Source organism: Siphateles boraxobius, unplaced genomic scaffold (genome assembly GCF_051911475.1).
Source record: "Siphateles boraxobius isolate OS27281-9 unplaced genomic scaffold, OSU_SipBor_1 5, whole genome shotgun sequence".
In the NCBI taxonomy this organism is placed as follows: Eukaryota; Metazoa; Chordata; class Actinopteri; order Cypriniformes; family Leuciscidae; genus Siphateles; species Siphateles boraxobius.
This window is the reverse complement of record NW_027509141.1, coordinates 30,032,615-30,052,628: the sequence shown is the minus strand read 5'-3', so window position 1 is coordinate 30,052,628 and position 20,014 is coordinate 30,032,615. Positions and strand designations below refer to the sequence as shown.

General features: G+C 43.1%; 1 protein-coding gene across 3 annotated transcripts in view; it reads right to left on the bottom strand.

The window, feature by feature from the left end:
• cntnap5l (contactin associated protein family member 5 like) overlaps positions 1–20,014 on the bottom strand; it is a 101,769-nt gene that overhangs the window by 69,673 nt on the left and 12,082 nt on the right. For all 3 annotated transcript variants that reach the window (XR_013194906.1, XM_077203780.1, XM_077203779.1), the window contains exon 2: positions 221–331. Coding sequence is in view for 2 of the 3 variants with exons in the window: in XM_077203779.1 (XP_077059894.1) it covers positions 221–331 (111 nt within the window). In the remaining variant the exon portion in view is untranslated. The remainder of the gene's footprint in view (positions 1–220; positions 332–20,014) is intronic.

Here is a 20,014-nt window from a genome sequence, read left to right as displayed (position 1 = left end):
TCCAATGAAAGTATAAAGTCTTCTAATACGTTTTTGCAATGTTTGTGGAAGCTAAATCGCATTACGTTAGGTATTCATACAAAGAAAAATCTTTACGTCAATACTTTTCCTGACAAGGACAAATTTCCCTTCTGCTTAATTCTCTAGTCACATAAACACAGACAACTGGATGTTATTTGATACAAACAGGGCAAGAGAACATGAAGACAGGAGCACATACCATCTCTTCTGTTGAGTTTAGAATAGTGTGGTGACCTCCTGTCAGAAAATTTTGATGAGTTCTGGAAGGAAGTTGGGGGTAGTGATGTCATCAGTGGCTCTTCACAGTAATCTGGATAAAAATAGAATGAAAAGTTGCGTTAAAACCAAACAAAAGAAACTTTGGTCTTTAGCTCTTTATTTGAAATGGAAAACACTTAAGGGTTTATTCAATTATATAAATATTATTATCTGCTTTTTATTTTATTGTATTATATGATTCATTAGTTAAAATATTGAATATTATATGACTTTAAATTTCATTACATGATTTCAAAAGTATTGTTTTTGCATGCACTAAATATGAACTCAAAACCTTTTGTTTTAAAGACACAGTTTACTAAAAAGAGAATTTTAACTCATTAATGGGGTTTGAATCTGAAACAAAAAAAACTCTTTTAATTGTAGTGGCATAGTTTAATTGTGCAAAGTGTGATGTAAAGATATCTGTTCTCTGTAGAGACGGCCAGTTTGTGAGAGTTAACTAAAGTCTTAGTCTTGCAAGCTGTTACATTGCTAGTCTGCCTTTCATCCGACTGAATTGTCAGTGCTGGTTTGTTATTGAACCTGGCCTATTTTTTTTAAAGAATTCACTTCCACATGTTTCATGTTTGAAAGTTTCTGGATTGTCAGGAATACACTCATCCGAGATGGTGAGTATTATATTAGGAGTCAAAAAAAAAAAAGAAAAGAGGAAGGTTCAGAGAAGAGAAATTTTATTATCGGGTACAGTATGTGACAGCACAAGTTGAATCAGAGTGTTCATTAAAATCTTGTCAGTTTATTACAGCAGTGGTAATTTTTGTCTTTTGAATTTTTGCTCAATGTGGTTGGCAAGAATACCCATTTGATAAAGGTCAGGACCCTTGTCAGTTTGGTTGAAAGAGACTGAAGAAAACATTTCTGTGGCCATCAGTCTAGAACGCTTTTAAAGTAAGGAATGTACAACCAATTGCAAACTGCTTCTTTATATATCACCCGACAGACATTACACAGATAATCATGCAACCAACCATCATGACTAACTGCTTCTGTACGGGCAAAGACTGAATGCCCAGGAAGTTCATGCGAGACCATACCAAAGATAAGATTATTGTACTTTAAAGGTAAATAACATGCCGTAATTTGCTTTTCTTGCACCCTTCAATGGCCTTCTCAACGGAAACACACAGATAACATGCCGTAATTTGCTTTTCTTGCACCCTTCAATGGCCTTCTCAACGGAAACACACAGATCAAAAGAACTCTAATGAACCGCAGCTCGACAGCCCAAACACATTAGTCTCAAGCTTCCAGAATATGCATGTATCGTCAGAATAACAAAACAATGAACAGCAGGTTAGGGAACCATTAGCTGTGTCCAGGGAGCATTTTAAAGCTCTCTCCTGTTTCAGCAGCATAAGCACTTTGCAGCACTCTCCATGGACCAGGGTAAAAATATATCCTTATTTAGAGGGCCTTTGCATTTGTGGCAACATTTTGCCTGGCAATCACTCATTTGACATTGAATTGCCTACTCCCAATTTTGACGCTCCCAATAGCCATCTCTCCATCTCTTTTGTTCCCAACTCCTCAATCTCGCCCATCTTTCTGTTCACCCACTCTTACTTTTCTGTTTTTCCTCCTCCTTTCTCTCCATCTCACACGCACACACTCCCACTTTCTCTTCAACTTAATGAGAAAAGAGAGAAGTCTCGCCATTGTGAGGGGGCTCACATGTGTTATTGCCACCATAAGGGAGCCATAATCTGAGTCAGCAGTGCTCTCTGCTGCATCAGAGAGAACAGCTGCGGCATCGTCCTTTCACTCTCAGCTGAGCAAATGACACACAGCAGCCCCTTCAGATTTACTCCTACAGTAATAAGTAGCATTTTAAGAAAGTTCACTGAAGAAAGTGATGAAGTGTCTCACTAGATGTTCTGCAACGTTCATCTGAGGTTGATTGGTTTGCACTGAAATACAACCTCAGAGATTGCAAATTATATACCTGACGTTTATGTGACACCCTCAAGGGTATGACATCATTTGATGAGGACAACAAAATATTTCACATCTGAATTCAGGACCTTATAAATTTCACTGAAGCACATGATTCAGAAAGTTATCAGGCCATTTTTTTGTGTGTGAAATTAATAAACAGGCAGTGTCAGGATTTTAAACACACTGGAGGTCTTGTTGACTCCAGCAATATTTCTAACAGGATTTTTTTCATTAAACAAATAATTTCCCAATGGAGTGTCTAGACCTGAAGATGTTACGGATGATAAGGGCACATACAACGAATGTTTAATTACCGTAAGCACAGACTAGGGATGGACTTACACAAAATAATAATCCCACTCAAGATTTTGAAACGTTACATGTGGAGTCAAGAAACGAACAAGAGCTAAGAATAGGATGATACTCTGCGAAAACTGATCCAGCAGGCTTTATTCAGATGCTTGTTGACCCATTTTGAGAGAAACTGACAATCACTACAAAAGCTGAGCAAGTGAATATTCTTTGAAATTCTATACATATTTTACAGATCCTGTCATATATTTAATTCTGCATTAGCCTCATTCAAGCAACCCCTTTAAAACTAAATAACTAGCTTTATATTTCAAAACTGATACCTTCAAAAAATATATATTAATGAGTAGGCCTACTGTTTTATTACAGTTCTTTATATGAATAATGCAGACAATTCCTGTCAATTCTATTTTTCTTCCTAAGAAAGATATCAAACATATTAAAATGTAGACAGTTGAACCTAGCAGAGAAACAAGAGGTATTTTATCAACACAAAACCAATTCATAGACATTGTATTGACAGATAACTTCAGAGCAAACGTGGGCAGGGTATGCCACTGTAAGCCGTTTCGAGAATCACTGAATCCAAATTAAATGAAAATACAGCTATTGATCTTATTGTAAACCTTTTTTTTTCAATGTGTATGTTTCATTAAAAAAATCTTAATCAAAACATTGACTACCTTCCAGTGAAACGACAGACTTCTCTCGTGACATATGCAATCATTTAATCTGCTTAAACTTCGCCCCTTCCTTTCAATCAGGCAATTCGCTCGCCTCTATCCAATCAGAAACCAAATCATCATCCCAGTCCTACCTTTTTCTTTACTCTGATGTATGTCACGATCAGTGTTGGGAGTAACGCGTTACAAAAGTAATGCATTACAGTAACATATTACTTTTTGCTGTAACGCAGTAGTGTAAGGCATTACTAATCAATTTTCAGTAATATTTTACTCGGTACATGTTCAGTAAGGCTTGCGTTACAACAGACTATTAGTTTTAATTGTAAAAAAAAACAACAAAAAAAACAGCAAGACCGCGAGACATTAACGAATGAAAAATGCAAGTAGGCTGAATTACCTGTTTGTGGTCAGTCAATAGCCGCGTGTGGTGTCCAAGTCTCTAAATAAAGACTAAATGGCAGCGTCTGATATATTTGTATGGCCATTTATTTTTTACAGGAGTGCCGTGAGGCATGATTTCGGCCTCTGTGCTCGCGCTGGCCAGTGGAAAAGCGGCTAATGGTGAAGATGGCATGAAGAAGACTGTACATTCGGGAGTTGGACGTATGAGCATTAGGCTATTCGTTCTGTGTTTTCTTTCTAAACAGTTAGGCTATGTTTATGTGGTATTTTTCATGTTTTCATCACGCAATCATGTTTTTGATGCTGTGGTGACGCGTTCATGTAAGGGCGGCGGCGCTGCCGATAAAGCACCTAAAAGCTGTCACAAAGAACCGGCAAAAGCAATGATTATGAATATGTCAAATATAGGAGAAGGAGACATTTTAATTGTTTATTAATAAAGTCAAGATGAAGTTGACGATGCTGACTCGCGATCTTCGCAGTAGGCTAGTGAATGCACCCGAGAGAAATGCACATTTCATTTCATAAGCAGAGAGCAGTCTGTTTTCTTTCGTTTTGAATTGTTCTGTTTACAAGTAGACATTTCAATATATATATATTTTTCAGGTCCGTGAATAAGCTAGCTACCTTATACGCTGAGTTTCGGTTCATTTATGAGACGCGCTCCAGTTCACGCCCTGGCGCCTCCGTGTCGTGATTATCTATAATTGTCTGCTATATTTAGCCTACTTCTTATTTTTTAAATCCAGGCAATTGGTTGATGAAACATTGATTAAAATTATTATACAATTAATACAAAACGAAATTCACTTTAAAGAAAGGCTTTGTGTCTTCTGTGTAAGGCCTCTGTGAAAGTTTTAAAGCAGTCTTTTAACGTCCGTAACGGAGAACTGTCACGTCTGTAACATTGTTTTTTCCTCATAAATGCGAACACGAAAAATAAAAAATAAATGAATATTTTATGTTCTGTGGAGAGGCAACCCTTCTTCATCCGATTTTCGCAGTGTAATTCACAGAATTACAACAAAAAAATCGTTGCCTCCTAAAAGTTAAAGATTGTTTTTGTCACGCATGACTGTCTATTTCCCTCATATTAAATATAAAACGCATGTGTAGACTGATATTTTTCTAATGTCTGGACTCCTTTCAAGGAGGAGCCTATGGATAAACATACGTTTCAATATTTTGGTATTAATGTATTTTCTGAGAATTTATATTTCAAGTTTTGACTGCAAATGTCATGTCCATAACGCTGGAATTCCCAAATTTTAAATAATTTATCCTCAGCTAGTTTTGTGGTGTAGGTCTACGTATTTTATAATGTTAAGTTAACTTCAAATAATACTAATAGTAATTTAAAGATGTGGTAGCATTGGATCTGGACGGTATGGATAACGCTGGGAGTTGGAAGTCGTGTGTCGATCTGAGTGTCCCGATTTCGGTTTCATATCGCATATCGTTACAGCCCTAGTCATTTTAGAATGTTAAGTTCTACTTCTGTATAGTTATTTTGGTGAAAGTAACTCAAAAGTAATACAGGAGTAATGTAACGCATTACAATTCTGAGACAGTAATATTGTAAGGTAATGAATTACTTTTAAATAACAGTAACAAGTAATGTATAATGTATTACAGTTTGGAAGTAACTTGCACAACACTGGTCACGATACAGAAGAAAAGATTGGTTTCATTGAAAGTTTATAAACTGAATTTTCTAAAAGTTTAGCTCAGGGGTGCACAATCCTGTTCCTAGAGATCTAGCATTCTGTAGAGTTCCAACAATGCTTCAAAACACCTGTCTGTAATTAAGTGTTCCTCGAGACCTTATTTAGCTGGTACAAGCAGAACTTTGCAGTATCTCCAGAACTGGGCACCGCTGGTTAAGCCAAATAATGAGAACCCATCCCACTAAATAAATATCCTAAACAGTCATTACAGTCAATTGAACTATTGAGCATTCAATGGATTTGGTTTATGTGGTATCAATTCATGCTTAGTATTCATACTGAAAAGAACAATGAAATGTTCTTCAGAAACACTGTTGTAAATCCACCATTGTTGGTGGCTTCATAAGTATCCTCAGCTGGAACACTTTACCTCATTAACCAATCAAAATTTGCGCTTTTATCTTTCATAAAAATGGTTTATGGCCCTTCATGGTTAAAACAACAAAAGCACCTCTCTTCAAGCCCCGTCATCTACAGGAGCACGTCAATGACCTTTCGACATTTTATAAATAAAAAAAATACAATCTACAATTTTACGTTCTCCCTCTCTTTTAGCAGTATGCACATCACAACACAACAATCACAGAGACCACAGTAGCGTAAAGTGTTTGCCTAGCAACTGCCATATAATTATATTTTCCCATCACAAAATAACCCCTGGAGCAGCAGCATTTTGAAGTGGCTGAATGACAGACATTATGTGGAATGTTAGGACTAAGAAAGGTGGGCCTGAGTCAGTGACGTCTCAGGCAGGTCTGTGTCTCTGATGCACTCTTCATTCTGTCCTGCTTGAGAGTGGATCCACATGGTCATTGTTCAAAAGGTCAGGTATTATTACTGTGCATCCTCAATGTGTCCTGGGCAGGAGTGCTTTAATCATGTGGTCCAGGGGACACAGAAAATAGAGAAAGGGGGCAGGAATGGCAAAGAGAAATGAGAGGAAGAGAATACGGGAATGCTGGTAATAAGAAAGAGTATGAAGCAGGGATCGGCAAAGAACAAAGGTTGCCGCCATTGGAACACGAAGGTGTAATCATTGGAATGCAAGCAATAACAGAGGAGAGAGGAATATTATGCATATAATTTTATTTAGCTGGGTTTTTTTTAGAAATGCTGAAGTCAATCATATCTGCACAAATCTTTCAGCAATCCTTCTTTGTAATCACACAGACAGTTTTATTGAGTTATAAAGCTTTATGGGAAGCCAAACAATCCAAAAGTGGGATGAAACTGCAATACACAGTAGAACTGCACAGTGCGAATCACTGGAGAGTGGATCCGTTTACTCTCACGGCCCACTGAACAGCGCAGAGATCCGTTCCATTAACTTGCGCAAACCAGAAACTGATCTGCACTGAACAAAAAGTGGAACGCTCTAGGAAATTGATCTACTGTCCTGTGGGTCGTGAAGTCCTACTCACAGCCACAGCAGTGCTGCAGCAATAACACACTTTTTCCTTCTGTTTTGCTGATTTTTGCACACAAAGCAATACTTTTCAAAACAAAAGGATATAACTTCAATAAAGCATATTGAATATTACAGTGGCCCTGCTTTTCACGCAAAATATTTCACAAAAAGCAGTTCGATTTCAAATTATTGAAAACAATTGTTTAAAATGTAGATAAAGTATTAGGGGTGCGGAAAAAAATCGATTCATATATGAATCGCGATTCTATCTATTCTATTCTATATTTCTATGAATTCACAAATTTCAAAAATCGATTTATAAGGTGTTACACTTCATTAACTTCGCAGTACTACTTAAAGTTACATACAGTTATTGACGTTAATTACAATAAGCCGCGAACAAGGACTCGCTGACGGACACACAGCCGAAGTGCGCACACAGATGCTGCTTCTCACATGCATGTGATCATGAATTCAGTTCTCTTTCACACACACAATTATGTCAAAATGCACATCATGTGGACTGGAGTATTCAATGTAAACAAAGTCGGTTAAGTCCTACGCGAACGAAAACAAATGGGAGAAAATATAGTGTAACTATATCCGTGCATTCATTCTTAAAGGGACAGGTAGCACCCTCATAAACTGTTGCCATACATTTCATTAATGTTAATGAAAAAATTTATGATTGTTGTCAGCTTAAAGGACATTTGTATAATATTGGGTTGACTACAATGGGCAGAAAAACTAAATAAATTTCAAGGTTCACATTTAATTCAGTACGATTTTTTTTCCTTCTAGACCTATTAAACTGTCTACCACAGTCAAATTAAGAAAAGTAACACAAGACAGTAAACAGTAAACTACAATCAAATCTATGCACATATCGAATCGTAACCTTAAAAATCGAATTGAATCTAATAGTGAGGTACCAAAAGATTCCTACCCCTATAAAGTATTACTAAAATACTTTGTATTTTAAAGATATTTGTTCATAACATGTAACACTAATTTTTAAAGAGTCCAAATTGATTGATAGTTGATTATATACATAAAAAAAGCAAAAAAACAACAACTTTGGAGTCAGCTTGTCAAAATCAATAGCAAATTTGGCTCAGAGAAGTTTTGAGAAAAGCTTTTAGTCACTGTATGCAAATTTCCACATTTTTAACTATAATTTAAGTGTACAAAAACGTTTTGGGTCCAAAACTGCATTTTGGTCTACACTATATAACAGATTTAATTTGGAGGTTGACATGTCAATTCATTTAAAACAGTTTCCCGACTCCTGGTATAGAGGGACCACAGGACAGTTTTCAACAGCTGTAAACAATGCAGGATAAAATGAAAGAGAGGAAGTGATTATGATTATCTCAGAAAGGACAGGATGTGCTAAACACCTCAAGCATCCAGGTCTAATGAACGTACATCACGTCAGAGAGTTGTTTAGCCCACACTGCTCTGAGCTATTTATAGCTTGCGGGATCGATCACCCATCTGATGGGCCGCCGCGATAGCGCTGATTAAGGTGGGAGATTAATGGCAGATTAACGGGTTTCCACAGTGTTTCCGCCAGGCATTGTTTAAATCATCTCCCAGTGGAATGACAGCAGTACTTGCAGTGTAAATAGGATCTTTGATAAGATTGCCTGACAGATAACTCTGTTTGGCCCTTTAGATACCATTATCTGATGTACAGTATAATAAAATTCAATGGATCTGAAATCTCTTTCCAAACACTGCGAAAGGGTACTGGGCAAACGGACATGAACTTCTTTTTAAATATGACATTTTTAAACTACACTTTAAAATCAAGTTTTTGATCTCTAATTGAGATTTAATGGTCCTGCTGTGAGACAAATGGCTTTTTAAAAGTTTTTCACATGTTTCATGTCAATGAAAATTCACAATAATTATACTACAATTTGAAAAATGCTGTTTAAAGATGTTTTACATGGAATCACACCACAGGAAAGGTCGTACTGAGCAATGAGCAGCATTTTCATGACAATAGATCCTAATGATATAATGCCATTTTTCATTTCATTGTAACAAAATAATTATTTTAATGACATCATGATTGTGTTCTGTTCAATGGGTAGGCTAGGGAAGGCTATATTTCTATAATTCTTACTCTAAATAGCATAATGAAATTCAGTTATATTAAGAAATTTAAAACTGATAATAAAAATACACCTTCTTATTATTATTATTATAATAGTAAAAGCATGCTCAAACTCCAAGTGATCTCATCAAGCTCTCTCTTCCCTGATTAATAAACTCCTAGCATTAAAAAAAAAAATCCAAAAAACAACAACAACCCTGACAAGCAGAATTAAGAAAGCCGAAAACATGTTATTTGTGTGCATGTTTTTTTTTTTCTGTCTAAGATGTGTCATTTGGCAGGCGCTCTGTTTGCATTTATCCGATCCTGAGCCGTGGCCTTAATTTCCCCTCATCAAAACTCGGGAGGATTTTGTTTGTCCTTCACTTTGCTTTAATCTCTGTAAATCCCTGCCTGCCTGCTTTGATCTTCATTTGTGTGTGACTGGGAGGGTCCTCTCACCATTTTGTTTGAGACTGGGAGGGCCCTCTCACCAAACTCCCCCGCCTGACCGGATCCTTAGAATATCAGATCCATCAAGTTCCTCTAAGATCAGTTCAGAGATAGACCGACTAAAAGCAAGCGACAGAAAAAAGAGACTATAGGATAATGTCCTCATATCAGAACCTGTGGTCTAGGGCAGTGATATTTAATTTTATTTTTTTTGCAAAGAAAGAGATTTCAAAGGAAGGTAAACAAAATAAGGTAAACAAAAATGTCCTTAAAAAATATTACCAAGAACTGCACAGGCCCAGCAATATGCTAAATTATTAACACGATAAGGGCTGAATAGCAAAATTTGCAGGAGCTAAGAAAATAGCCTGCAAAAATCAATGGGAAACTTGTGGATGTGAAAACCAGTCCATTGGGACCTTAATGTGGGAACACAACATAACAACTATGTCCCTTTTAATTAAATGCGATATTCCATGAGAATCCCTGAGATGCAGCAAAACAGAGTGAACATTCATCAAACACATCTAAAATAGAAGTGGTGCTCAGACCTTTTTTAAAAGTAATAACAGCATCTAACAACCGTGAATATAAATTAACATGAGCAATTCTATGAGACAGTATATGACACCAAACACATGTCTTTCTGCAGTCAGTAAGCCCACCTTGCTTCACTGATCCTCTTAAAGTTCACAAAAACTGCGGCTATTAGGACGACACAGACTAAATGCAGCTTTGACGTTATTGACAGTGAAGAGCAATTTAAGTGACTGTAGAGGTAATTGAGTTTATTTTGAAAACGTCTCGGTTACGTATGTAACCCTCGTTCCCTGAGTACAGGGAACGGAGACGTGTCGTCGGGGGAGTTCCCTGACGAATTGGGATCACGCTAGGGAGACCAATTGCCTTCGAGTGAATTAAAACGAGCCAATGAAAATTGGCATGCAAGATTTGCATTCCGCGACCCGCCTACCAGCGCGGGTATAAAAGGCGGAAGTAAACATTGCGCAATGCTTTTCGCTGAGGAGCCGAACGGTGTCCAGTCCTCCGCGAAGGTACAGCGACATGGCGAAGGGACGACACGTCTCCGTTCCCTGTACTCAGGGAACGAGGGTTACATACGTAACCGAGGCGTTCCCTTTCGTCCTGGGAACTCCGACGTGTCGTCGGGGGAGTTCCCTGACGAATTGGGATCCCTAATAAAGCGCCATGGTGCTGGCCCCTTCCAGCGCCCGGCTAAGCTACCCTGCAGCAGTTTCTTGAAATAAGTTGCGGGAGCTAGCATGGGAACCACACTGCTGTTCCGCAAGACCCGCACAGTGGACATTGGATAACACTGGGAAAGCGTTCCCCAAGAGAGGGGGAAAGCTGCGGAAGGCCCAGCCTGACTGACCAGGAATACACATATGTACTAGCCCAATGGGGTAGTGAAACATATGGCAGTCCCTGAGGTGGTCCCAATCCAAGGGAAATGGGAGCGCACTCAACAGGGATGACGAACGAGTCCGTCAAGGGGAAGACACGGCTAAACTGCACGTGGCATGATGGTTCACAGTAGAGATCACTGGAGCACCCAGTCTACTAACAACTCCTCACTAGAGGTAGCAGACCTGGCGCCGGGCGGTCCGCCACGCCCAGCACCGGAGGGGTGAAGGAGGAACTCACGAGGCTCACCAACGTAGGGCGCCATACGGAGCAAGAAAGCACGTATCCGCTGTTCGAGGCGGAGTGGCGTAGCAAGCCGACACAACTTATTCCCTCGACCCACTGGCCGTAGCCAGAACTCGGGAGGAAACAGGTTCCACACGAAGGCTATAGAACCTAGCGAACGTGTTCGGTGTCGCCCAGCCCGCAGCTCTACAGATGTCTGTCAGCGAGGCGCCTTGAGCCAAAGCCCAGGAAGCGGCAGCACCTCTAGAGGAGTGAGCGCGCAACCTGGGAGGACAGGGCTCACCCAGAGACTCATATGCTCGGGTGATAGCATCCACTAACCAGTGGGCTAACCTCTGCTTGGAGACGGCCTTCCCCTTCTGCCGGCCTCCGTAACAGACAAAGAGCTGATCTGAGGTTCTGAAGCTTTGCGTTCTGTCAATATAAACCCGCAGGGCGCGGACAGGACAGAGAAAAGCTAGGGCTGGGTCTGCCTCCTCCTGGGGCAGCGCTTGCAGGTTCACTACCTGGTCCACGAAGGGAGTGGTAGGAACCTTGGGCACATATCCGAGCCGGGGTCTCAACACAACGTGAGAAAGGCCTGGCCCGAACTCTAGGCACGATTCGTCGACCGAAAAAGCCTGCAGATCCCCGACCCTCTTGAAAGAGGCCAATGCCAACAGGAGCGCTGTCTTAATGGACAGGATATTAAGCTCTACCGTCAGCAAAGGCTCAAAGGGAGGACTTTGAAGAGCTCTAAGTACCAGAGCAAGGTCCCAAGAGGGTACCGAGTGCAAAACACGAGGTGGATTTAACCTCCTGGCACCCTAAGGAATCTGATGACCAGGTCGTGCTTCCCCAAGGACTTACCTTCCAGTGCATCGTGATGCGCGGCTATTGCGGCGACATACACTTTGAGGGTGGAGGGAGACAGCCTTCGCTCCAACCCATCTTGCAGGAAGGAAAGCACGACTCCGATCGGGCAAGTTCGGGGGTCCTCCTGACGGGAGAAACACCAATCGACGAACAGGTTCCACTTCAACGCATAGAGGCGCCTCGTAGAGGGGGCTCTAGCGGAAGTGATGGTGTCTACCACTGCCTGTGGCAGACCACCTAGAACCTCCGCGTCCCGTCCAGGGACCAGACATGGAGTTTCCAGAGGTCTGGACGCGGGTGCCATAGAGTGCCCCGTCTCTGAGAAAGAAGGTCCTTCCTCAGAGGAATCGGCCAAGGAGGGGCTGTCGCGAGGAGCATGAATTCGGTGAACCAAGTCCTGGTGGGCCAATACGGCGCCACAAGAAGGACCTGCTGCTCGTCCTCCCTGACCTTGCACAGAGTCTGTGCAAGAAGGCTCACTGGGGGAAACGCATACTTGCGCAGGTCCCGGGGCCAGCTGTGAGCCAGGGCGTCCGTGCCGAGGGTCCCCTCGGACAGGGAATAAAACCACTGGCAATGGGTCGTGTCCGGAGAGGCAAACAGGTCTACCTGTGCGACTCCGAAGACACTCCAAATCAGCTGGACCGACTGGGGATGGAGTCGCCATTCTCCTGGCAGGGGAGGCAGCCGTGAGAGCTCGTCTGCCACACGGTTGAGCTCCCCTGGAATGTGAATGGCACGAAGCGACCTCAGATGCTTCTGACTCCATAGGAGGAGGTGGGAGGCGAGTCGCGACATACGACAGGAGCGTAGACCACCTTGATGGTTGATGTACGCAACGGTCGCAGTGCTATCCGTACGGACCAGTACGTGCTTGTGTCTGAGAACCCCTTTGAGGCGACGCAAGGCTAAGCGTACTGCTTGCAACTCTAGGCAGTTGATATGCCAATGCAGTTGAGGCCCCGTCCACAGACCTGAAACTGCATGCCCGTTGTACGTGGCCCCCCATCCGGTGGCAGAGGCATCTGTGAAAACCACAGCATGCCTGGAAACCTGGACTAAGGGCACTCCGGCCCGTAGAAACGCAGGATCCGACCACGGGGAGAAGGTTTGGCGACAGTGCGGGGTCACTTTGACCCGGAACGTGCCGCTGTGCCACGCCCACCTCGGGACTCGATCGTGAAGCCAGCGCTGAAGCGGTCTCATATGTAACAGGCCGAGCGGCGTTACTGCGGCTGCGGCTGCCATATGCCCCAGGAGCCTCTGAAATTGTTTCAGTGGAACCGCTGTCCTGCCTCGAAAAGACCTGAGGCAGGTGAGCACTGACTGGACGCGTTCCTCCGTGAGGCGCGCAGTCCGGGCGACCGAGTCCAGCTCCATACCGAGATAAGAGATCCTCTGCACGGGGCAGAGTTTGCTCTTGTCCCAGTTGACCTGAAGCCCCAACCGGCTGAGGTGCCGAAGCACCATGTCCCTGTGATCGCACAACACATCTCGCGAGTGAGCTAAAATGAGCCAGTCGTCGAGGTAGTCGAGGATGCGAACGCCTTGTTCTCTCATGGGAACAAAGGCCGCCTCCGCGACTTTCGTGAAGACGCGGGGTGACAGGGCCAGCCCGAAGGGTAGGACTTTGTACTGATACGCCCGACCCTCGAAAGCAAACCGAAGAAACGGTCTGTGTCGAAGGAGAATCGAGACGTGAAAGTACGCGTCCTTCAGGTCGATCGCTGCAAACCAATCCTGGGGACGGATGCATTCGAAAATGCGCTTCTGCGTGAGCATCTTGAACGGGAGTTTGTGCAGGGCCCGATTCAAGACCCGCAGGTCCAGGATTGGCCGTAACCCACCGCCTTTCTTGGGTACAATGAAGTAGGGGCTGTAAAACCCGGACCTCATCTCGGCAGGAGGGACCGGCTCGATCGCGTCCTTCGCCAGCAGGACATCGATCTCTTTCCGCAAGACAGGGGCGTCCACCGACCGCACACGGGTAAAGTGGACGCCCCTGAACTTGGGAGGCCGGCGTGCAAACTGAATTGCATAGCCGAACCGGATGGTGCGGATGAGCCATCGGGACGGACCCGGAAGCGCTTCTAGCCAGGCTTCCAGATACCGTCCCAATGAACCCACCCGAACCACCGGCATACCCGCGGAGGGGCAGCGAGGTGGAAGACAGGGACCCGGCTCTGGTGGCGTTGTAGCGACCGAGAGCGGGGGTCTGGGTGCGCCTGACACCAACCGGCTTCCACCGAGGGGCAGACGGCAGAGAAGGCTCGTGGGCGTTCTGCTGCGGACTGCCCGGTGGCGAGGGGAGGGGGAGAGACGAGGAACGAGGCCCTGACTCCTCGTATGCTGGTCTCTGCGCCTCCGGGCCCAGCTGCAGACCGGAGCGACGCAGCTGAGGCTGCGTCACTGCTATCTGCAAGCTGGGGAGAGGGGAACGGGAGTGGTGCAGCTCAGGGGCTGCACGCACTGCCATTCTGACCCTCTCGGACGGAGGAAACTGGTCTTATTATACTGCCAGTCTCGACCGTGAGGGGAAACGAGGGACGAGGCCCGGGGGCATCGAGTCCTGGTTTCCCCTCACTGCCATCTGAGCGCTGGAGCCCGTGAACGACTCAGAGGAAGTGGACTGCTCAAACTTTGGGTACCGCTGATTACTGGATAACCAGCGGCGGAACAGAAACTAAATTCTCCACCCGGCCCTCCCCCGGGGGAAGGAGTGGTGATGACACGCACTCCCAAAGAGCAGATCGTCACATACTCTGGGTCGCTCCTCTCAGGGTTGCTTCCCTTCCCTTGGGAAAAACAAACTCCGAGCGGGCTGGTTTTGAGGTGCTTCTGGACCACCAGTGTGGACATCGTCTAACCGAGGGCCAGCGCTGTGACTAATCACGGTCAGTCACTAAGCACAGCTCAACCCCGAGTTAGAACTACGCACGTGCAGTGGTAGTGAGAGAGGAAAAACTTCTGCAGATTTAGGCATGTTTGGCTTGCCATATTGGCACCAAAACGCTTCCATACTGCCAAAATTCTTCACACACATCCAGGCGCTTTAGAACAGCCCAGGAAAGTGTGGCTGTTAAGTCTGAATCTTCAGCATGAGAACACGACATTATAGTAGGAACTCAGAATCATTTTCAGAGTATAACAGCCCTCTCTCCGATGTAGCGATCGACATCTGTCCTCCCTGGGGCCCCGAATGAAATGCTTGGTCCCTCATGAGAAGGACCAGAATCCCATCCGAAAGCCTCGACGGCACACGGCACGCTGAGCGGCTCAAGCCTTTACGAGAAAGGGGAGACGAGCAGCACGCCGACGTGGTCATGCACTCCTGAGAGAACATGAACCACCCACGAACGCAGTCTCAACACACTGATTAGGCATGTGAAACAGTGATCGTGGCCGTCAACCAGGCATGCAAGATAGTGAACGTGGCCATCGCTTCGATGACACACGGCACGCTGGGCGCTCAAGCCTTCAGGCAAGGCGAACAACGTGCCGACGTGGTCATGCTCTCATCAGAAAGCATAAACCACCCACGAACACAGTCTCAGCCTGTTTGCGATGCGCTAGAGGAGTGAGTGGTTCGTGCTCACTGAAACCCTCAGATCACCAATGTTATTCGCCAAAGTAGCCCTCCTCTGGTGCACCAGAAGAGAAACTAGATCGGGAAATAAGCAAAGGGACTCACCTCATAGAGGCACGCGAGTCTTGATCTTGACCACGCATCTTGAGCGCCGAATGACGCGCGCTGGGTTGCCGTGACAACCCGCGCTGTCAGCCGGCGCTCGACGGCACACGGCACGCTGAGCGGCTCAAGCCTTTACGAGAAAGGGGAGACGAACAACGTGCCGACGTGGTCATGCACCCCTGAGAGAACATGAACCACCCACGAACGTAGTCTCACACACGGATTAGGCATGTGAAACAATGAACGTGGCCGTCAAATAAGGACAGGGAACGATCGCATCCAGAAACACACGAGTGAAACGTCATCCTGAAAAGGACGCGATCTTCACTCGTGTTGCTCTTTCAGGAAGAAAGTACTCTCTCTATCGTGCTGAAGCACACAGGGACCCAACGCGGCAACACAGCGGGGAAACTGCAAGCCCGCTGTGCGCACTCAACCGTTTACCAGCTGTGAAAACAGCTTTTGAATTAACAGCATATAGACGCAGCCGGCAGACAGGAACCGCGCGGTCGCTGAAACGCCATCTCACCAACACAGAGAGATCCCCTCCCGAAACAGCAGACTCGTAGCAGTAAGAAAAATACAATCTTAAAGCTCACTCACTCAGAGAGGACACAATCGGTCGGCTCCGAAGCTAAAAGCATTGCGCAATGTTTACTTCCGCCTTTTATACCCGCGCTGGTAGGCGGGTCGCGGAATGCAAATCTTGCATGCCAATTTTCATTGGCTCGTTTTAATTCACTCGAAGGCAATTGGTCTCCCTAGCGTGATCCCAATTCGTCAGGGAACTCCCCCGACGACACGTCGGAGTTCCCAGGACGAAAGGGAACTCAAGATTCTTGCACTTGTCTTGGGTGTTTGGAGAAAATAAATAACCTGCAATATGTAAACACTGTCAAATTATTGAGCAAATTGTTAACAGTTTATGCTGACTATTTATTTAATGTAAAAAATAAAGTTAGCATTAGTTACTAGTGATGATAACTACTAGTGCAGATATTTGTTCAGTGTGCATTCTCTAGATTTGTCAGTCATATTACTTGTAACTAGGGATGCTGATTACGGTTCGTCTTCCCGACCGACAACCACCGCTCGTTATCCGAGTATTAACCGTTAACTGATAAGATTATTGAATTGGAAATAAATAAAAATAAAATTGACGAGTGTCTGTGACCCGTTAAAAATGCAACAACAACAAAAAAAATCACGGGTTTATAGGGTTAACGTGCAAGCATACAGAACAGATCAACCAGAGAATGTCTAATATGGAGAGTACGTTCACTCAGTAAACTTCCGGCTTCTGAACTGGTTGCAGTTCCACTCTGGTTCCATATGAGGGCGCTCACAGGATGAGTGCAGAATGAATGGAGGTCTAAAAATCCACTTTTCTCAGGATATAATTTTTTTTCTAGTAATTTGAATGTTGTATTCGAAAGGAGATGCAAAGAAATTCCTCATTGCTGGGTGTTAGATTTTTTAGAGTCGTTTTTTTTTTTCAATGACGTCATACACATCGTTCCACTAGAGATACTGCTTTACGGCAATCCTTCAGTCACTTTGGCGCTTTGGCGCTCTGCACTTTCTTTTCATCGACAACACCGCTGACACTGGTAAATACGCGCGCTAGAAGAGTTTTTGTTTTGCTGTTTTAAGAGACCACGCCGAAAATACACACACGCATTCTGGTCCTGCTTCGGATGCCATGATGGCATCAAGCGGTATCTCTGGTCGTAATCAGTCCTTCACTGACCAATCAGCGTTCATTAGCAGAATGTTAGCGTGTAATGGGCAACAACAACTCAACCTGTAAGAAATCGAAAGGACATAAGTACTCGTACATTCAACTTTCGACCTATAACCCATGTTGATCTTGCAAAATCTACAATCAAATCTGAGATTTCTCAATGGCAATCGGGTGAAAGAGACAAATTTAGCCGTCTAGCTCCATAAACTCCTATTCATTTTGCACTCAGGGCGATCGCCCCGCAGTGGAACTCTGGTGGAACAACAACCAAAATTCGGTACAATAGGGCTTAATAGGGAGTTAACAGGCTTTCCGTATACGGGCTTTGGATCAACTAAAGAACCTGGATTCACATCACATTTTCACTCACCTGCAGCATTTCTGACAGTGACAACAGAGAAAAACATAAAATAGGCCTACACTAAATACTTTTTTAAACTTAAATAATCCACAAATTAAGATGACAAAAAGAAAACACTGAATCCGTCGAAGCTTTGAAAAACCGGCAATTTGATTTCCGTCAGACTAAGTTTTTTTGTCAAATAAAAATAGCACGCCGACCTCAATCAACACCTTGTCTATTTTTTATTTAAAAAAAAGTAACATGTCTACATGATGTGGGGTTAGTCTGGAGCGCAGTTAGAGCCTCTGCAGAAAACACCCTCTCCGATGACACAGATAGAGTAGCCAGGAAGCGCCTTTCATTTGCTCGTGGATGTTTGCTTCACCAGTGATATTGCATTTTAGGCCCTACTTGTACTACTGCTGTATTTTTATACCGTGTAGCATATTTTCCAAGTAACTTCATCGCCCTTTCTGTCGAAATGGTCCCACACAGTACTTCTTTTCCCTCGCTTCATTTTGCTTGCTCAGCGAAATATGTCTGTAGGCAAAACCATTTAACTGGTAGTATTAATCGGTTAAAATTTTTACTTTCGGTTAACGGTTGAACGGTCAATATGAGCATCCCTACTTGTAAACATTATGCGCACAAATTAATGAATAATACTTATAATCATTTTTGTTTATTTCCCAAGAGAAATAAACAATGTCAAGTTGAGGTCAATGATGAGTCAGACACAATCAAATCAAAGACATTACAGTAAATCTTTTTTTTTTCTTGACAAATGCATCCTGTACATCCAGTTTTAACAATAATTTCTTGTGAATTTGAGTAAGCATTTGGGCCGTCCTGCAGACAACACTGATTGTACCCTCAGCTTTGGGGTCAGCAGAGAACAATCCCACTGATCTCTTGGCAAGCTGAATTTTGATTATTTCAGATGTTAGTGCCTCACAAATATTACACAGGGCATTTTGTGATTATTTATGCTCATCTGCTGCTAGCATTTCAAACCTTTATTGCTTTGGATCACAGGTGGAGTGGGGCAGATCAGAGCCAATCATTTTGTCTGAACTATGAATAATAAAAATTATATATATAAATCATATTTTCTCATTTTATTTGTCTTATCCTAAATTTTAGTATTGAACGAGTAAAGCTGTTTGTTGTTAGGATGAAAAAAAGTTTTAAAAGTTACATTTTTAGGCCGCTCTACCACATCGGTCGAGATGACCAATCAAATCACAGAAGGCGGGTCTTACAGTCACTGTCACAACGCAACAAAAGTTTGTGGAAAGATGTAAGTAGATGTAACTGTTTTACGGTACAAGTTCAGCGATCGACAGTAATAGACTAGTGATGCAAACTTCTCAATTTATGAAATTTTCCCAATTTGAAAATTAGATTAAAAAAATATTAAAAATAGGCAATCATGATTCATGTAATTTAGAACATAAATGTGACGAGACCAGCAACTTTTGCGTTTTCCACATTAGACCTATACGAATAAGAGTGAATTAGCTTACCTGATCTATCTCAGCTGCGCAGTGCACCCAAACAAACAGATGAACTAGAGGAAATGACTAGCAGTTTGAGCACCATGTTCTCTAGTACACTAGATATTGTTGCACCAATTAGATTAAAAAAGGTAAGAGAGAAAACTAAAGCACCATGGTACAACAGTGCTACGCATGCAATCAAGAGAGAAACTCGTAACTTAGAGCGTAAATGGAAACAAACTAATTTAGAGGTCTTTAGAATCGCGTGGAAAGACAGTATGTCACGTTATAAAAAGGCTCTAAAAGCAGCAAGGGCTGAGCATCTCCGCAAACTAATAGAAAATAACCAAAATAATCCAAGGTTTTTATTCAACACCGTGGCTAGACTAACAAATAAACAAACATCACCAGAGCAAAATATTCCATTACAATATAGTAGTAATGATTTTATGAATTACTTCAATGAGAAAATAGAAAGCATCCGAAACACAATTGTAAATATACAATCCTCTATGATGTCTTATGATTCAGCCTCAATTATGGCCCCTCTAGAACAACTACACCGCTTTACAACTATAGGACAGGAAGAGCTAAATAAACTTATCATTGCATCGAAACCAACAACATGTTTATTAGATCCAATACCCACTAAACTACTGAAAGAAGTGTTACCTGTAGTCGAAGAGCCTCTTCTTAATATTATTAACTCGTCTTTATTTTTAGGTCATGTTCCAAAAATATTCAAGCTGGCAGTAATAAAACCTCTCATTAAGAAACCGCAATTAGATCCAAATAACTTAGCAAATTACAGACCCATCTCAAATCTTCCATTTATGTCTAAAATACTAGAAAAAATTGTGTCCGCTCAATTGTGCTCTTTC